The sequence below is a fragment of the Oryctolagus cuniculus genome, chromosome 1 (genome assembly GCF_051225735.1).
Source record: "Oryctolagus cuniculus isolate XC-2025 breed Fujian yellow rabbit chromosome 1, ASM5122573v1, whole genome shotgun sequence".
Lineage (NCBI taxonomy): Eukaryota > Metazoa > Chordata > Mammalia > Lagomorpha > Leporidae > Oryctolagus > Oryctolagus cuniculus.
In genome coordinates, this window is record NC_142867.1 from 100,401,453 (window position 1) to 100,421,806 (window position 20,354).

General features: G+C 43.6%; 1 protein-coding gene across 4 annotated transcripts in view; it reads right to left on the bottom strand.

The window, feature by feature from the left end:
• Window positions 1-20,354, bottom strand: part of EXPH5 (exophilin 5) — an 87,601-nt gene that overhangs the window by 17,694 nt on the left and 49,553 nt on the right. For 3 of the 4 annotated variants that reach the window (XM_008261801.5, XM_051819907.3, XM_089333635.1), the window contains exons 2-4: window positions 19,587-19,747; window positions 17,047-17,209; window positions 2,644-2,692 (exon numbers count right to left, since the gene is read on the bottom strand). In XM_008261801.5, the coding sequence (XP_008260023.3) occupies window positions 2,644-2,692; window positions 17,047-17,209; window positions 19,587-19,747 (373 nt within the window). Of the gene's footprint in view, window positions 1-2,643; window positions 2,693-16,031; window positions 16,323-17,046; window positions 17,210-19,586; window positions 19,748-20,354 lie in introns of those variants that run through there. The other variant, XM_008261804.5, reaches the window with a different exon arrangement.

The following is a 20,354-nucleotide window of genomic DNA, read 5'->3' on the forward strand; positions in this document are numbered from 1 at the left end:
GCTGAAGTTGAGAGAAACCATGGTCTACATTATCTTTAAGTTCTTTCTACTTTTAAAAATTTTGTTTTCTGAAACTCTTTGTGTTTTGTGTTTTTTTTTTTACAGCTTATGCAAGTGTTTAATTAATAGCTTTTTTTTTTTTTCTGAATGGAAGGTCATTTAATAATGTAGTACAATCTTCCATAAAGTCCTGGATCTCCCTTGTAGCATTCCTACCAGGCTGCCAACTAAGTAATGGGAAGCTCACTGCTTCACATCTTGGCAGGAGTCCCTGGGGCTTATTTTAGATACTACTTTCATTATTTTATCTTTTTTAAAAAAAATCATTTTACTTGAAAAGGAGAGACAGAGACAGAGAGAGGTTCTCCAACTGCTGGTTTATGCTCCAAAGTCCACAACAGTCAGAGCTGGGCCAGGCCAGAGCCAGAAGCCAGGCACTCCATCTGAGTCTCCCAAGTGGGTGGCAGGAGCCCAAACACTTGAGCCATCCTCTGCTGCCTTCTGGGATGCATTAGCAGGAAGCTGGGTGAGGAGTGGAGGCACCAGGACTCAATCCAGGACTTTGATGAGATGCAGTTTAACACCCTGGGCTGGAATACCTGCCTCTCTCCAATTTTTTTTTTTTTTAACAGGCAGAGTGGATAGTGAGAGAGACAGAGAGACAGAGAGAAAGGTTTTCCTTTTGCCATTGGTTCACCCTCCAATGGCCGCCACGGCTGGCGCGCTGCGGCTGGCGCACTGGCATACCGCACTGATCCGAAGCCAGGAGCCAGGTGCTTCTCCTGGTCTCCCATGCGGGTGCAGGGCCCAAGGACTTGGGCCATCCTCCACTGCACTCCCTGGCCACAGCAGAGAGCTGGCCTGGAAGAGGGGCAACCGGGACAGAATCTGGCGCCCCGACCGGGACTAGAACCCGGTGTGCTGGCACCGCTAGGTGGAGGATTAGCCTATTGAGCCGCGGCGCCGGCTCTCCAAATGTTTTATAAGAGAAGTCTTCAAAACAATTATAGAAAATGAAATGTGTTTTATTAGAAGACAACACATAGATTTAAAAAATTTTGCACCAAAGTAAACATATCGTAATTCCCCCTCTCTATGAACTTCTTGTAATACCCTTGTAGGTATTAACTGAGAATACTAATCTCTGGTTTGGGTTTCAATTGTTTTCCCTAAAGTTATTCCATTTTAGATAGTCTTGCTCTGGGCAGTGAAATGGTTAATGCGAGTGACAATCAAGAGTGTCAAAGAAAGATCCGGAGAAATCCATAGACTGGATTTTCAGATCCAGAGAATGCCAAAACAGCACTATTTTATAATTTTTAGGCATTTGCATTGCTTTTTATATTCTTCACCTATTTCTGGTTCCATGGCTTTGCAGTGGGAGAGGAGGGTCATCTGAGCACTTCTCCCAGGAAGCCTGGGAGTACAGAAGTGTCCGGCAGCAAGCTCTGTCCTCTGGGCAAAGCTGCCTGTGGAGGCTGTGCTGCTTTAGTCTTCACTGGCTAAAGGAGAACCTGTGCAAGTGGCAAGTCATTGAGGGCCATCGCAACAGGGCTGGGGCTGATGAGCTGCCCACATTATTCACTCTTGGCTGTGGAATTATAGAGTTCCCAGTTTTTAATCACGACTCTACCATTTACTAGTATTCACTTGTCCATGATCTTTAAATGCTCTAAACCTCAGTTTCTCCATCTTTAAAATAGGCACAATAAGGGTATCTACCTCACAGATTTTCTCTAGGGGTTAAATGAGACAGTCATTATGAAGAGCCTGGTTGATGATCCATTATTGGCTATTAAGAGGAACAGTGGGGATGCTGGTTGGGCAGAGGCACAGACAGGAGAGACAGGTCAGTTTCATTGTCCAGACAGAAGCAGCATTCCTCTGAGGGGGAAAGGAGGCTCACTTTGGTTTCTTACATAAAGAACCTTGTTTAGATGCACTCCTCGCCAGAATTCTAGTCTCTGCTCTTGGGGGGCGGGGGGACAGAGACAGAGACAGAGACAGAGAGACTAGAACCAAGGTTGTAGGCAAAAGAAAATGCCTCTGTCCTGCTCCTGCTCTCTTAGGTTCCTTCCAAGACTCTACGTTTCATCTCTAAACCACATGAGTTACTCAGAAAGTCAGAGGCATGTCTAGATTGAAAGTGAAGACTGGAAAAGCAGAAAGGAAAACTCACAGCTTCACCATCTCAAAAGTATGTGAACACATTAGTAAATTTAAACTTAAGCCCTTACTGGAATACCATGCTGGGTCAACCTCTACATTGACATGTTCTGGTCAAATATATCTTTCCCCTCAATGGTTCCTTTGAATACAAATGATGATCCTACTCAGAAAGCACTCAGTCTGGACTCACGCTGCCTTGCAAAGTGGTTGTGGCTGCTTCTGGCCTCTTCCTTTGTCCAACCCTTTAGGGCTACACAGGAGTGACATGGTCTTACTCCTTCCTGACAGAGCCTACTGTTTGTGCATTGTGGTGACAAAGCAACTGGAAATCAACCGTGATTGGGAAACTTTGTACTGTGGAGGAGAAGGCTCAGCTTCTAAAGTGCATTCACAACTGCACTCTTTGGTGGCCACCAACCTGGGGTTTCATCAACTGAGTATCTTGGCATAGCCTGCAACTCCCTGGCTACTCACCGAAGTGGTTCCCTTCACAGTGACAGAAGGTTCTACACAGTCATCGCACCTGTGGAAAGAATTTCAAATAATTTATTTCAAGAAGAACTTGGTTTTTTTTTTTTTACAAGGAGAAAGATCAGCACATTTACCATTACATGTTAATATCTTAAGATATGTTCCTAATTTACTGTAGAAGGATATTTCTTGGTTGGTACATCATTGAAAAAAATTTCAGAAAGCTTTTCCTATGATTTTTTTGAATCAATATTTGATTTTTGCTAGTCAGGTAGCCAAGAAAAAATTATATGATTGTGCATTTGTATTTGAGCTTAGCATAAAACCATCACAGCAAAAAAGATCACATTTGTTAAGTGTTTATGTCAGGCACTTGTTCTCATGCTTCAGATATATGTTCACTCACTTAAATGTATCACTCTCCTGAGGGAGATATAAAATGCTTCTAGTTTGTAGACAAGAGATTGCAAGTACAAAGAAGTTAGAATACATGGCCCAAGGTACACAGTTACAGGCTAGAAGTTGGGCACAGGCTGTCTGAATCCAGACTCTTCCTTCTTTTTATTTACTTTTATTTATTTATTTATCTTTAATTGATACATAATTATACACATTTAAGGAGTTCCATGTGATATTTCCATACTTGTATACCTTGTGCAATGCTCAACTCAAGATAAGCCTATCCATGCAAACATTTGTCATTCCTTTGTGGTCCAAACACTTAAAATCCTTTCTTCTAGCTTTTTTGAAATACACAGAACATTGTCATTATCTGTCATCACTTTACTGTACAACAGACCACCATAACTTATTTTTTCTAATTATACGGCCCTCTTTTTTTTATTTTTATTTTTATTTTTTAAAGATTCATTTATTGGAGGCCAGTATTGTGGCATAGAGGATTAAGCCTCCACCTGTGAAGCTGACATCCATATGGGTGCCGGTTCGAGATCCAGCTGCTCTACTTCCAATCCAGCTCCCTGCTAATGCACCTGGGAAAGCAGCAAAAGATGGCCCAAGTGCTTGGGTCCCTGCACCCACATGGGAGACCTGGAAGAAGTTCCTGGCTCCTGGCTCCTGGCTTTGGCCTGGCCCAGCCCCAGCAGTGTCACCCATCTTGGGACTGAATCAGTGGTTGGAAGATTCTCTCTCTCTCTTTCCCTCTCTCTCTCTTTAAATCATTAGCTTATTTGAAAGGCAGAGTTACAGAGAGAGAGGGAGAGGAAAGAGAAATAGAGAAATCTTCCATCCTCTGGTTCACTCCTCAAGTGGCAGCAATGGCCATGGTTGGGCCAGGCTGAAGTCAGGAGCCTGGAACTCCATCTGGGTCTCCCACTTGGATGGCAGGGGTCCAAGCATGTGGGCCATCTTCCTCGGCTTTACCAGGTGCATTAGTAGGGATCTGGACCAGAAGAGGAGTAGCATCAGCACCTGTATAGGATGTTGGCATTGCAGTCTTTTGTTTAACCTGCTGCACAGCAGCCCTAGCCCCAGGGGCCTTCTCTCTTAACCAATATGGTGCACAGACTCTTGCAAATAGGAAACAGATTTTCTGTTTATATTTACTTTAAAGAGCAATTAAGTCAAGATCAGATTTAACAATCTACAAGAAGGTTGTTTACAAGGTAAACCCAATTAAAATTGCTTAAGGATATTTAGTTTTATAAAGATGATTGATTAGCTTATGATGAAACATTTTGGACGTGAACAAGTATGATTTTACTGTTTATTTTACTTCCAAATTCAGAGAGAGAGAGCATGTGAAAAATTTATAAGACCTAGTTCCAAAATTGAGATAGATTTTGGTCTTTTAAATCTATAATCCTATGTTCAGGGATCTCTGAATGTTAGATCAAGATTTTATAGACCATGACTCAGAGCTCTGTCTAAAATCAGGCCCTCTCCTCCACGAGAGAATAGCAAAGGGAACCTAGAGTCCGGTGAATTGGGACTCTCAGGTCAGTCAAAAGTGGCAAGGTACAGTTGTCTTTCATTCAAACTCCTACTGCTTTCTGCTTCATGCAAGTTCTGCATAAAATCTAGGAGGCTGGTGTGGTGCAGTGGGTTAAGCTGCCACTTGCAATGCTGGCATCCCATATCGGTGTGCTGGTTTGAGCTCTGGCTGCTCTACTTCCAATTTGTCTTCCTGCTAATGCACCTAGGAAAGCAGAGAAGATGGCCTGGATACTTGGGCCCTGCCATCCATGTGGGAGACCCAGATGGAGTTCCTGGCTCCTGGCTTTGGCCTGGCCCAGCCCTGGCTACTGCATCCATCTGGGTAGTGAACCACTGGATGGAAGATCTCTGTTTCTTCCTCTCTGTTGCTCTTTCAAATAAATATAAATAAGTAGATAAATAAATCTTTTTTAAAAAACTAAGAGGTCAAATAATTTTGTAGTTTAAAAAACTCATTAATAGAGTACCTAAAATGTAATGTATTAGAGTGAAATGGACATTTTGAGATTCGATGATTGTTTACTGCCTTTGTCTCTTCCATTGAGGAACAAATTTTTTTTTCTCTTCATACTATTTGTTGAACTCTTTTATTTAGTGTAGGCTTAACTATACAATCATTAAGTAACCTGAAAACAGATCTTTGTAAAAATAAAGAGTGGGGGCTGGTGCCGCGGCTCACTAGGCTAATCATCCACGTGTGGCGCTGGCACCCCGGGTTCTAGTCCTGGTTGGGGTGCCGGATTCTGTCCTGGTTGTTCCTATTCCAGTCCAGCTCTCTGCTGTGGCCAGGAGTGCAGTGGAGGATGGCCCAAGTGCTTGGGCCCTGCACTTGCATGGGAGACCAGGAGGAAGCACCTGGCTCCTGGCTTTGGATTGGCGCAGTGCTGGCCATAGCGTCCATTTGTGGGGTGAACCAACGGAAGGAAGACCTTTCTCTCTGTCTCTCTCTCCCTCACTGTCTAACTCTGCCTGTCAAAAATAATAATAATAATAATAATAAAGAATGGGAATGTGAGAGGGAGTAGGAGGGGCTGCAGCATTAATTGAAACGATGTTGGGGGGAAGTATCACTATGTTCCTAAATATGTATATATGAAATACATAAGACTTGTGTACCTTAAATAAAGTTTTAAAAAATAAAAAAACAACAAAAAACCCCTCATTTGTATTTTGCAGTTTACTGCAAATTCCAAACAGAAATTGAAATTAATGTCATGGACTTTCTTCATATCACTCCAAAATATTACCTCTACTAATAACAGCTACGAGTTAAATACAAGTTGAATATTCTTGAGCCAAAATGCTTGAAATCAGAAGTGTTTAAGATTTCAGGTTTTTTGGACTTTAGAATATTTGCATACACATAATGAGATATCTTAGGGATGGGACTCAAGTCTAACCATGAAATTCATTTACGTTGCTATACATCTCACACATAGCTCGAGGGTAATATTTTTAGTGCTGCAATGAATGTTCTACTTGAGGTGTCCTGTGAGCACTCAAAAAGGGTCATATTTTGGCGCACACTGGACTCCAGATTTCTGGATTAGAGCTGCTTTTACTTTTATTCCTTCTTTATGTGCACATTTATTGAGCCCACATTCTGCCTACATGCAATGTATTATTTGGAGCTTTTTGGAGAAAACAAATATGACTGAGGCAGGGATGCTTTTTTCTGGAAGGTTTCTAGTTTTTTACTTGTTTGTTTTGAGATTTATTTATTTGTTTATTGAAAGGCAGAGTTCCAGGCCGGTGCCACGGCTCACTAGGCTAATCCTCTACCTGCGGTGCCAGCACCCTAGGTTCTAGTCCCAGTCGGGGCACCAGATTCTGCCCTGGTTGTTCCTCTTCCAGGCCAGCTCTCTGCTGTGGCCCGGGAGTGCAGTGGAGGATGGCCCAAGTGCTTGGGCCCTGCACCCCATGGGAGACCAGAAGGAGTGCCTGGCTCCTGGCTTCAGACCAGTGCGGCGCGCCAGCCGCAGTACAAAAGGAAGACCTTTCTCTCTGTCTCTCTCTCTCACTGTCCACTCTGCCTGTCAACAACAACAACAACAACAAAAAACGAAAGGCAGAGTTCCAGAGAGAGAGGGAGAGAGAGAGAGAGATGTTCCATCTGCTGGCTCACTCCCCAAATGGCTACAACTACCAGGGCTGGGCCAGGCCAAAGCCAGGACCCAGGAGTTTCATCTGGACCTCCCATGTGGGTGGCAGGGGCTCAAGGACTTTGGCCTTCTTTTGTTGCTTTCTCAGGTGCATTAGCAGGGAGCTGGATTGGAAGTGGAACAGCAGGGACTCAATCTGGCCGACATTGGGAGGCCGACATTGCAGGTAGTAGCCTAACCCACTATACCACAATGCTGGTCTCTCTCTGAGAATTTTTCACTGTAGAAAAGAGGGCGGCATTGTGGTGCAGCAGGTTAAGCTGCTGCCTGCAATTCCAGCATCTCATAAGAGTTCTGGTTCAAGTCCAAGCTCCTGGCTTCATCCTGGCCTGTCAACAGCTATTGTCGCCATTTGAGGAGTGAACCAGTAGATGGAAGATCTCTCTCTCTCTCTAACTCTGCCTTTCAAATAAATAAATATATCTTAAAAAAAAAAGAGAAATGATTAGACATATAGAAAGCCAAAGAACTTATATATGTAAAATGCACTGAAAATGCAAAGAGGCTAAAAACACTTATTGGAGATGAACAGGAAAGGAGAAAGCAGGAGGATGGCAGTGGAACTGTACAAGAGGCTAAAGAACAGCAGGAGCAAAAGCTTGGCGATGGCGGTGCTGCAAGGGAGGCAAGCAGTTCAGTTTGCCCGGAGCTAAGAGTGCACGCCAGGTTGCGAAGGTTCTTTCCAGAATCCTGCTGTGCTGCCACCTTCAGAGCACCTCCCCATAGCCCAACACTCACCAGCTCACCAAGCTCCTCAGCTGATTTGGAGTGAGTGCAACAGGACAGATGGGTGGAAGATGTGACTAACAAACCAGAGGATGCCTGGCGCATATTCAAGACAGAGTGCCACCAAGTGCAAGGGTGTGCACCTGTGAGTGTGCACTGTTGTGTGTGCCACCGTGGACTCAGGCAGGAGGTGATGGGACTCAGCTGCCCTAAAGGTCAAGAGTCTTTGAATTCATTCCCACCAGCTAATTTGTTTCTAATGGGAATGGCTTCCCTTGTAGACGGAATTAAACCAACAGTAGCATCCTGTAACCCTTGCTGGTGCAAGCCCTCTGGCTATGGCCATTTCATGGGATACCAGGACACCGCATCTTCTGCATTTATTCCCAAGTCCTTCCGATGACATGTCTTAGAGATATACCCCCTTCTTAAATCATTCAGCCTAATGTTAAACTTTCACAATTTTTTCTTCTGGATTCTCTTCCATCCTCCATACCACCAATAGAAAGCTCTGACTAAAATGCAAATTTGATCTCATAAACCCATTGTCTAAAAATCTCACAAAGTACTGCCCAAAATATTCACATGATGCAGGCTTCTTTCTGGTGAACCTGCCAGACGATCCTCACCCTTCAAGCCTCATCTCCCGACACTCTACTCCTCCGTAAGTACCTGTCTTCTAGGCTCATCAAATTCATGGTAGCTCCACGATTCTCTTTTCTTCCCATGCCTTTGTAGACACCATTCAGAAATTCTCATCCAAGGGAAGGGTAGGGCTCAAGAATAGCCATTTTTTTAACCAGAATCCTGGATTACATTCCTGCAGGTGTCGGTGAGGTGTACTTTCCCCCCTGAGGAGCTCCATCTGGGTAGCCAAAGGCAGTTTGGACAGTACGCATCCAACAAAAACTCCACACTCTCCTTCTGTTTCGCTCCTTCCTAGCCAACCAGTCAACAAATACCTGTCCTTCTTTCTCCATGATTTGTCCCAATCTAATCCATTCTCCAGACTTCAGCCAGAATGATCAGTACAAACTGAATGATGTCACATTCCTGAAGACTTCCACTTGCTTTCAGGGGAAAGTTGAAACTCTTGTCTGCATTCAAAAGCCCTGACAAGATTCCAGGCTCATAACTCACCTTCCTACAATCCTTGTGCTATAGGGTCTTTTTTTTTTTTTTTTTTACAGGCAGAGTGGACAGTGAGAGAGAGAGACAGAGAGAATTCACCCTCCAATGACCGCCGTGGCCGGCGCACTGCGCTGATCCAAAGCCAGGAGCCAGGTGCTTCTCCTGGTCTCCCATGTGGGTGCAGGGCCCAAGCACCTGGGCCATCCTCCACTGCACTCCCTGGCCACAGCAGAGAGCTGGCCTGGAAGAGGGGCAACCGGGACAGAATCCGGCGCCCCGACAGGGACTAGAACCCGGTGTGCTGGCGGCACTGCAGGCAGAAGATTAGCTTTAGGGTCTTGATAGACTCCGAGCCTTTGCACATGCCGTCACGTGGCCTGAAACACTTTCCTGCTACCTCTTTGCCTGGAAGACTATCCCATACTTGAAGAATCATTATGTCATCTTTCCCAAGAGACCTCCTGGGACTTAGTATAAGATCCATACCCCTCGTACATGCTCCCACAGCATACAGATCGTCTCCATCTTAGCATTATTCTTCTATGTTTCTCTATTTCCTTTTTGTTGTTCTCACAAGACCAATGCCTGTGAAGGCAAGAACTGTTTTGTCCTTGTGTTCCACATGGTGTTTTCCAAGCAGTTTTTGTTGAATAAACAAACACACAGGGCTGCACATGGTATTCTCTAAACCGTGTTCATGGAATTGAGTGAACTAATACATTTGTTTTTATCCTCACCACATCTGCTCTTCCTTCTCTATTCTTCACAACTGTCTGCTTAATTCTGCATGTCAGAGTGGAAAGTTCATCTCTTCTCCTCTTTCTTCACCCCCCACATCCAATTTCTAGGTTCTCATGAGTCCCCATTCTAAATCTTACACAAGTTTTTTGCCTTCTTCATTGCGTCTACTTTTCAGGGGTGAGACATGTCCAGCCAGCAAGCCACACAAGGCCCACGAAATCATTTAGTCTGGTCCTGCCCAGGTAACCACAGGCAGAACTCAAAATTCAATAAATCTATAGCAGGCTAATTTTTAAGTAGCTTATTTTGTATGGCCCATGAATAATGTTATAAGTATCAAAATGGCCCTTGGCAGAAAATGAGTCTTCTACCCCTGGTAGACCAATATGATCTTAACAGTCTCTTGCCTGGTCTCCAACTCCAGTTTTGTCCCCTCAAATCTATTCCTTGTGCTACAGCAGAAGCAGTTTCTCAGCCTTGGCAGTCCAGTTTCTCTGTTGCGATGGTCAGTTAACTGTACTGCACTCTCATTAGCAGCACGCCTGGCCTCTGCCCACTAGATGCCAATTACATCCTCTCCCTTCAGTTGTGAAAAGCAACAACGTTTGCAAATATTGTCAAACACTGGTGGGGAACAAAATTGCTGTTGTTGAAAATCACTGAGTTTCAAGTGATCTTTCTAAACTGACAAACTGTTTACATCATTTCTCTGTTTAAAAAGCTTTAATGGGCCGGCATTGCAGCTCAATAGGCTAATCCTCCACCTGCGGCGCCAGCACACCGGGTTCTAGTCCCGGTCGGGTGGCTGGATTCTGTCCCAGTTGCTCCTCTTCCAGTCCAGCTCTCTGCTGTGGCCCGGGAGTGCAGTGGAGGATGGCCGAAGTGCCTGGGCCCTGCACCCCATGGGAGACCAGGAGAAGCATCTGGCTCCTGGCTTTGGATCAGCGCGGTGCGCTGGCCGCAGCGGCCATTGAGGGGTGAACCAACAGAAAAAGGAAGACCTTTCTCTCTGTCTCTCTCTCTCACTGTCCACTCTGCCTGTCAAAAAAAAAAAAAAAAAAAAAAAAAAAAGCTTTAATGGAGGAAATATGTACAACTATGGGAATTAACGGTAAAACTAGAATTCAAATAGTACTTTATACTTTGTGTGTCTGTGTGGGTGCAAACTGTTGAAATCTTTACTTAGTATATACTTAGTTGATCTTCTGTATATAAAGATAATTAAAAATGAATCTTAATGAAGAATGGGATGGGAGAGGGAGTGGGAGATGGGATGGTTTGCGGGTGAGAGGGTGGTTATGTGGGGGAAAACCACTACAATCCAAAAGTTGTACTTTTGAAATTTATATTTATTAAATAAAAGTTTTTTAAAAAGGGAATATGTACAAATGTACACTTATTGAAATACGCAAAAATGTTAATGTTTGTCCAGGTCAGCAGGTTATGGGTGTGATTTTGTCTGTTACGTATAGATAATTAGTTAAAGAACTGTAGGCCGGCGCCGCGGCTCACTAGGCTAATCCTCCGCCTAGCGGTGCCGGCACACCGGGTTCTAGTCCCGGTTGGGGCGCCAGATTCTGTCCCGGTTGCCCCTCTTCCAGGCCAGCTCTCTGCTGTGGCCCGGGAGTGCAGTGGAGGATGGCCCAGGTGCTTGGGCCCTGCACCCCATGGGAGACCAGGAGAAGCACCTGGCTCCTGGCTCCTGCCATCGGATCAGCGCGGTGCGCCGGCCGCAGCGCGCTGGCCGCGGCGGCCATTGGAGGGTGAACCAATGGCAAAAGGAAGACCTTTCTCTCTGTCTCTCTCTCTCACTGTCCACTCTGCCTGTCAAAAAAAAAAAAATAAAAAATAAAAAATAAACAAAACAAAACAAAACAAAAAAGAACTGTATAACTTTAGAAATGACTAGTGCAAGAGGGGTGCCTTCGTACTGCCTACAGGATCAAGCATCAAGCCCGATCTCTATAGTTTTGCATTGCATGGATAAGGTCCCTGTGTTCTGGCTTCTGCCATGCTCTCCAGCCCTTCTCTTATCAGTCCTCACCTATACTGCGTCATTGAACTTCAATGACCTAAGTGAATGCCTGCTCTCTCCAGTCTTAACCTTTGTTGCGTCATTGCTTTTGCTTCGTGTAGCCTCTGGACTCTTAATTGTCTAGTTTAATCTTGTTTATCCCTCAAACACTGGCTCTCCTCTTCCAGGAAGCCTTCTGGATTCTCTAGTCTGAGTGAAGTTCTCCTGTTTGTTCCCCTGGCAAGATATCGTGTATCACCACAGCATGGACCATGTTATGACACAATCATCGTGTCTTTGCCTGTTACCCAGGTGGCAGCTAGGCACCCCAGTTGAATTCTACAGGACACCTCTTCGTCAAGACCCCTGATCTCCATTTGCAGGAAATTACTATAATACATGTACAAATCTATTATGATCATGATGCAACTGGCACTCCCTAGAGTTCTGTGTTCTACCTCTTGCCTGACTGCATGCAGGAATCTTCTATTCCCTCCTAGGCTATAAAATTCTCCAGGCAGGTGCTTTGCTTTAATTTCACTATTTTATCTCCAGCACCAAAACTGTATCTGACTCAGAGTAGTACTTTGATAAAAGCTTCATAAAAACATGAAACAGAAACTATCAGTTGGCCCTTATCATAGAAGGAATAAACTCAGCCAAAGTGGTTCCCAAACCTAAGTGAGCATCCAAATGTCCTAGAAATTAAAAACAAACAAGCAAAACTTCCTGGGCCTTACTTCATGCTTTCTGAATCAGAATCCCAAGGTTGGAGCCTGATTATCTTTCATTATTTAAAATTTGCTGATGAGAGCCTAGTAATGCTCAACTAGATCAACTGGAAAGCAAATCACTGGCCACCCAGGGTGAAACTCCAAACCACACCCACAGTCTCGCTTCTCCCTCCTGCTGCTCAACTGTGGACACCACACTTGGGATCACTGAAGGAGTTTACCAAAGAAAGATCTTGCTTACTCTGACCTTTCTTTCAGTTCTAGGTGTCTCAGATTCCTGCATCTTCCAACTAAAACATAGGCAGTCAATCAGAAAACAGGAAAAGAAAACAGAAGAAGAGGAAAGAGAAAGAGAGAGAGGGAGGGAGGAAGAGAGAGAGAGAGAGAAACACAAGTGCCAGGAAAAAAAAACCAATCTGCCTTTTTAAATTTCCAAAATAGTATTTGACTTTTTGCTTATGTAAGAGAAGTTGCAGCTGGACAGCCTAAGCCGTGAACGCCCTATGCATCAGGCAAATATGGGCATGTCTGAAGAGCAGCTAGGTGGGTCCACCACAGCTCTTTGCATCGGAAGGGGAAAGCATCCTGCAAGAACAGAGTAGTGGGTACACAAACACTCACTCCAAGATAGCCATGTCACTCTACTCCCAACTCTGTGCACAGTCACCACACGCAAAGCCCTGTGATAATTCTCATAGGGAAGAGGTGACTTTAAGTTTAACTGTACGTGCTATTCCTGAGCCTTAAGGACTATTCCCCTTGTACTTCATTTTGTCATAGTCCTTGGGACTACCACAAGGAAAAGAGTAAGGGGGAAAAAATCCACATCCCTAAAATTGTGATAGCAAACTGGTAGCAGGCAGTTGCACTGCTTTTTTTTTTTTTTTTTTTTTTTTTTAAGATTTATTTATTTGAAAGAGTTATAGGTGTGGGTGGGAGGGAAGTTATGGGGGGGGGGAAGCCATTGTAATCCATAAACTGTACTTTGGAAATTTATATTTACTAAATAAAAGTTAAAAAAAAAAAGAAAGTCAGAGTTACAGACTCAGAGACAGAGAGAGAGGTCTTCCATTTGCTGATTCACTCCCCAAATGGCTGCAAAAATGGCCCGAGCTGGGCTGATCTGGAGCTGGGAGCCAAGAGCTTCCTCTGGGTCTCCCACTTGGATGCAGGGGCCCAAGGACTTGGCCATCTTCTACTGCTTTCCCAGGCCACAGCAGAGAGCTGGATTGGAAGTGGAGCAGCTGGGTCTTGAACCAGCGCCTATATGGGATATCAGCATTGCAGGCAGAGGCTTTACCTGCTATACCACAGCGCCAGCCCATAACTGCTTTGCTTTAAAGAGAAGGTATGTGGATAGGAGAGTAAAAGGCCCTATGAGAGCATGAGCATGAAACAGCAAAGCACATCATTGTTCGTGGTGAGGAAGGATCACTGGGCGAACTAGGGGTCTGGGACAAGAAAGAAACAGCTGTAGATGCATTTATAAGTTCAGGACATACATTGCTGGATACTTACTGAACTACATGGAAGGAATTTGTAAGACAATGGAGTCACTGAAATTCTGTGGTGGGGCTGAGGACCACATCTCACAAGCATTGGACATCCCATTACAAGATAGGAAACAGCACTTACAGAAAAATGTGGGGGTCTTGAAAGCTGCATGCAGTCTATGCTTCCTTTTCTTGTGTTTATTGGCTAGCAACAAATAAATTCAAACACAAACAGAAAATATTTTTTATTTTTTCCTGGGGTTGGGGTCAGATCAATCACTTAAAAATAGGATTAAGTCACAGTAGTAGGGCTGGTGTAGTGGCATAGTGGGTAAAGCACCTCCTGCAATGCCAGTATCCCATGTGGGCACCAGTTCATATCCTAGCTGCTCTACTTCCTATCCAGCTCCCTGCTAATGGCCTGGGAAAAAGCAGAGGAAGATGGCCCAACTACTTGGGTCCCTGCCACCCACATGGAAGACCCAGATGAAGTTCCTGGCTCCTGGTTTCAGCCTGGCCCAGCCCTGGTCATTGAAGCCATCCAGTGAGTGAACCAGCGGATGGAAGATCTCTCTCTTTGTCTCTCTGTTTCTCCCTCTTTCTCCATAACTCTGACTTTCAAATAAATAATCTTTTAAAAGAATCATAATGGTATAATTTGGGAAGTTTTTAAGTGTGCAAAGAATATATAATATTTTAAGCAGAAATGGTAAATCCTTCTGCCTTTTTATAAATTCATGAGGTTGCTGTCTTCCTGTGGCATTTTAATTCACTTATCTTAGAAAATTGGAGCATCAAGAAGTTCTACCAGGCCGGCGCCGTGGCTCACTGGGCTAATTCTCCACCTGCGGTGCTGGCACCCCGGGTTCTAGTCCCGGTTGGGGCGCTGGGTTCTAGTCCCGGTTGCTCCTCTTCCAGTCCAGCTCTCTGCTGTGGCCAGGAAGGCAGTGAAGGACGGCCCAAGTGCTTCGGCCCTGCACCCGCATGGGAGACCAGGAGGAAGCACCTGGCCCTGGCTTTGGATCGGCACAGTGCCGGCCACAGTGGCCATCTGGGGGGTGAACCAACAGAAGGAAGACCTTTCTCTGTCTCTCTCTCTCACTGTCTAACTCTGCCTGTCAAGGAAAGAAGGGAGTGGGAGGGGGAAGAAGTTCTACCAAATGCTTTCATCAGCTGGGCTTTAAAGTGAAGATGTATATCTGGTAAAATAATTAAGACAATTTTTTTCAGTGTCATTTCTCAGTTAAACCCAAAACTTACAAAAGAGGCAAAACATTTTCTCTGATAGTCAAGTCTTCTTAGGGCTGAACAGACGGCTGTTATTTGCATAGAGGAGTTGGTTGTTTTCTCTGATTTGCAAGATTCTCTATACTGCTCTGCTGACCTGTTCTCCAGCGCGCCCAGAGTGACACAGTCAAGCCCTCCATAGCTTCAGCAAGTAGAAACCTGACTGCTGCCCGGCACAGTCATCTTGTGCCTCCCAGGCCTTTGCTCAGTCCCTCCCAGTGCGCTCACCGGCAAGGAGGAGCTCCTGGAACACAGAATGGACCTTGAAGGTTGGAAGATCAGAGCTGCCAAAGAAAGTTGGGTGCTACCTGAGATAAAGAGCCCCTCGGCATGCATGATTGTAACATTACCTGCCACAGTGCAGCACTGCCCTTAAGTACTTCTCCCATATGCAGGATTTACGTCCAAAGGTCACACTCACATTTAACAATAAAAGGACATGTTGTGACATTTTATCTTTTGATGTCTCTTAAGAGCCAAAGACAGTGCTGTCATTATATTCTACACAGATAAAATTAATAAATATTTATCAACAGCCATGGTAAAGTTAAAATAAATGTTACATGTTTTCTTATGTTTTGAAGCTAAAATGAAATGAAAATTTTTGAAAATTGCTACACATACGAACATACATACCCCCCCCCTCCACTTTATGATTAAATTTGGTTTCTGCACGTTGTGTTACATATTTCAGTTCACCTGATTAAAAGCAAGCTACATGTCATTTTGGTATCTAAGCAGGACATTTGCCAGGTAGAGTTTTCCCCAATTTCTTTTTTTCTTTTCATGTGTATAATCAAAACACATGATACTGAGAATGGATATTATAGACCTTTTATCTTCTTTGGCCCACTTTTATAGCAACTTGAAATATGAGATTAGAAATAACTTGTCCATAGATTTAACAGGTTCCTCAACTTTTCCCAGTTTAACAATGTCAGATTGTTCAGCGATATAAACCCCTGCCTTAAAGGAAATAATTTACAATACAAATTATATCACAAACTCTAGTTATACCACACACTGGGGATATTTCTTTTCTCTTTAAAAGAAATCCTTCCTGTACATTAAGTCCTCAATCTTAAATCCCCCAAATAAGAGAATTACTAGCGCTGCAAACATTTTCACAAAAAGAAAAGCAACTTACCTAATCAGAGAATTTTTGTTGACAAATGACTCTGGTAGAGACAGGCACATAAATCTACATTTTGTTCAGCTCTTCTTGATTTTATCAGGCAAAACACAGCCTCGGGTGAAAGCTGAAAGTAAAAATCCTTCCATCTACCATCCAGGAGTGGAGCACTGTGCTCTGCTAAGCCCGGGAGCCTCCACACCTGCTCCACCAGCTGCCGCCTCTTGTTTTCCAGCGGCAGTGACCTCCAACACCCATTTAGTGCAGCAACGCTCTGTTAATGGTTTGACGGCACCCGGAACACATCACGTGCCAAGGCAACACCTTAAGAGGGTGGGGAGCTTTGCAACCGGGAAGAGGTGCCAAAAATATTTGGCAGTCAGCTCAGCTGCACATTAGTGTAGCCTTGCTATGCCTTGTTTTTCACAAAACAACCCAACAACATCATGAGTCAAGATGAACTGATTTATACAGTTCCGAGCTGGAGACCCTTGGGAGCTATGCCTCCACAGCTCCAGGAGCTTCCCTCCTGCATCTTACCTGTAAATTCAGGGTAACCACGTGGCAACGGCTGCTCTCAATGTTTCTCATAATAGGAGCTCATTGCCCTCTTGGTTTTAGAATTCTTTTTCCTCCATTCTTTTGGCTCTTCTTCTATTGATTCTCATGGAGTCTTTATACCCCGATTCTCCTGAGGCCATGGACACACATATTCCCCAAAGAAGGAGTCACTCGGAGTTAAACATGAGCGGTGGGAAAATGGTCAGGAGCTATTTCCCAGCTTTCAACCCATCATTCATCAAGTGCACCACCAGGGACCTCTGCAGCTGTTTGGAAGAAGGGTTTTAGGGGAGCCAGTTGCAGGTTCCTGGGAACTTTGTTACTCTCTGTGAGCTAAATCCTTTTTCTTTTGTTACTACCTGAATTGAAATACTATGAGCAAACATTAAACATTCTGAACACAAAACAGGCTTTTGGCCTCTGATATCAGACACGGAAGGAGCTGTCACATGATCTGAATTTAACTCACCCTTTCTGTCCCAGCGACGGAAGCTTTGAAGTCTCCTTCCTGGACTTTCTGAATGAGAACAGGGAAGCGAAGGATGCTCTGAAGCTCGGTCGAGAAGGAACAGATGTTGGGTTTTTTTGATTAGCTTGGTTTTTAGATCTTGATGTTTGCAATTCCATAGGATCTAAAAATATTGTAAACATTTTACACTGTTAAAATATTCCCAGGCATTGGGCCAGTGCTGTGGGAGACCTGGAAGAGGCTCCTGCTTTCTGGCTTCTGACTGACCCAACTCTGGCCATTGTAGCCATTTGGGGAGTGAACCAGACAATGGAAGACTCTCTCTGCACTCCCCTGCCACCCACCGCCCATCTAACTCTGCCTTTCAAATGAACAATAAAATCCTAAGAAAAAAACATTTCAAAATAAATACAAGGGGTCCTCAAAAAGTTCATGGAAAATGCATATTATAAAAAAACTATGCCTGGTTTTAAATTTTTTTGCATCCAAATAAACTTTTTACAATTTTTATTTATTTGAGAGGCAGAGAGACATAGAGAAAATGAAGGGGTGGGGAGAGAGAGACAGATAGAGACAAAGAGATAGAGAGAGCCTCTATCCATTTGTTCACTCCCCAAATGGCCACAAGGACCAGAGCTGGGCTAGGCCGAAGCTGGGAGTCGGGCACTCAAATCCAGGTCTCCCACCTGGCTGGCAGGGATCCAACTACTTGAGCCATAGCCTGCTGGCACCCATGGAGTGGATTAGCAGGAAGCTGGAATCAGAAGAGTAAGGACACTACCTCAGGCACTCCTTATGGGATGTAGGCATCCTAAGAAATGTCTTCACTGCCTTGCCAAACGCTTGCCCCAAACATATCTTTTACTTCTTTCCCACAAACATTTTAAGTATCCTCGTACTAGAACACTTTCGGACATGGTGACTATAAATATTAGAAGAATTCATGGTAAGAGTCAAGTCACCATGGTTTATACGGCATTAATCTAAAAATCTGAACTGTGAGTTTTTTCAGCCTTGTTCACTATGGAAGTTGCAAAATATTGTCAATCTACATTTAGAAATTTTGTTGCATGTTTCATGATGTTACTTTTGTCAATAATATGTGCAAAAGCAGTCAATGTGATTATCAGTAAAAACGATACTTTGCTCCATTTTTGCAATTTGTAATTTCTAATGCACTGTTATGTCACAAAAGTCCTATGAAAGTAGCCTTTACTACCATCATTTATAGATACAAAAATAACTGATTGTTGAAATTAAGTGGCATGCTGGTAGTCACATAGGACATCTATAGAAGGTGTTTATTAGAACTCATTTATGGAGTTCACTAAAGTGCCAGAGGCAGCCAGATGGTGGCAGCTTCTTCTCCTCTCCCTCCCTCTCTCCCTTCCCCCAACCCTCCTCCTCATCATCATCCCATTTATTCAAATATGTTGTGGCTTAATACTTTATACATATAACTATTTAATTCTCAATCACTATATAAGGTAGCGATTATGCTCATTTGAAAATGAGAAAATTGGAGCCAGTGCTGTGGCGCAGCGGGTTAACACCCTGGCCTGAAGTGCTGGCATCCCATATGGGCACTGTTCAAGTCTCAGCTGCTCCACTTCCGATCCAGCTCTCTGATGTGGCCTGGGAAAGTAGTAGAAGATGGCCCAAGTCCTTGGGCCCCTGCACCCACGTGGGAGACCTGGAAGAAGCTCCAGGCTCCTGGCTTCGGATCGGCACAGCTCCAGCCATTGCGGCCAACTGGGGAGTGAACCATCAGATGGAAGACCCCTCTCTCTCCCTCTCTCTGCTTCTCCTCTCTCTGTGTAACTCTTTCAAATAAATAAATAAATCTTAAAAAAAAGAAAATGAGAAAATTGAAATTCATTCAGACTAAATAACTTGAGCAGACTTACATGAATAGACAGAGTAGAGATTTGAATCCAGGCCTTTCTTGACATCGATGTCTATGTTCCTAACCACTATGCTATGTTGCCCAATTCTAAAAACATATTCTCCCCCCAAACATTATTACTGTAAAATGTGTTTCCTTTAAAAAAAAAAGATTTGTTTATTTATGTAAGAGGCAGAGTTACAGATAGACAGAGGAAGAGACAGAGAGAGAGACAGAAGTCTTCCATCCACTGGCCCACTCCTCAAATGGCTGCAATGGCCAGAGCTAGGTCTGTCTAAAGCCAGGAACCAGGAGCTTCTTTGCAGTCTCTCATGTCGGTCTAGGGGCCCAAGCACTTGGACCATCTTCTACTGCTTTCCCAGGCCATTAGCAGGGAGCTGGATCAGAAGTGGAGCAGCTAGGACACTAATCAGTCCCCATACGGAATGTCAGCGCTTCAGATGGCAGCTTTGCCCATTACGCCAGAGTCAGCCCCATCAGTTCAGTTTTTAAAGTGTATGTTGTGTTATAAAACTTTTGTGCCTTATAATAGTCCTAAATTATGAACTAGTTAAATTAAAGATACATGGAATCTTTGTCTATAATATTATGCCACAAGAAAAAGACAAAAAAAATCAGTAAGTTTTTTTCTCACCATTTTTTGCCATCTCCTTCCTTAGCCTGTATTTAAGAGGTTGCTTCAACATTTGGCTAACATCTGTTTCATTGCAAAACTTCTTTCTTTGAATCTCTTCAAACCATTCACCAGTCACCCCCTGAAGCCATCTGATATCCCTCTTTGTCTTCTGAAGTTTGCTGAAATAAAACACAAAAACCAATATACTCTTCAGATTTCAAATTCATTCCCATCCAGTACAAAGTCATGAGAAGAATTAAACCTCACCAAATGGTGAAGCAGCATCAACTATAGCTTTAAAAATTGGATTTCATGAGACTGTCCTTTTCATCATTGCATATATTGCTTGGATGTATTTTTCTAAGCATGATGACAACTAATTTTTTTTGTCAGTAATTAACAGATTCACCAAGTTGATGACTGAGCAATGTGCTAAAACCTAACCTAATAATGTAATAAAATGATAAGATATTTCAATGACTTGTAGAAACTAGAATATTCTAGTCTGTTTACTCATTCATTCATTATTACAGGAAATGTTCATTGAATAATGTTAATTAATTAAATGCTTACTGAGGTCCTCTGTGGGCAATAGAATAGAGAGGATCCCTGCTTGGCCATTCAGTGGTCAAAGATAAAAGAAAAGAAAATCGTTGAGTGTTGTCTTAGATAATGCAATTTTTTATTTTTAAAATTTTTTTAAAAGATTTATTTACTTATTTGAAAGACAGAATCACAGAGAGAGAGACAGAAGGGAGATTGAGATCTTCCATCCACTGTTTCACT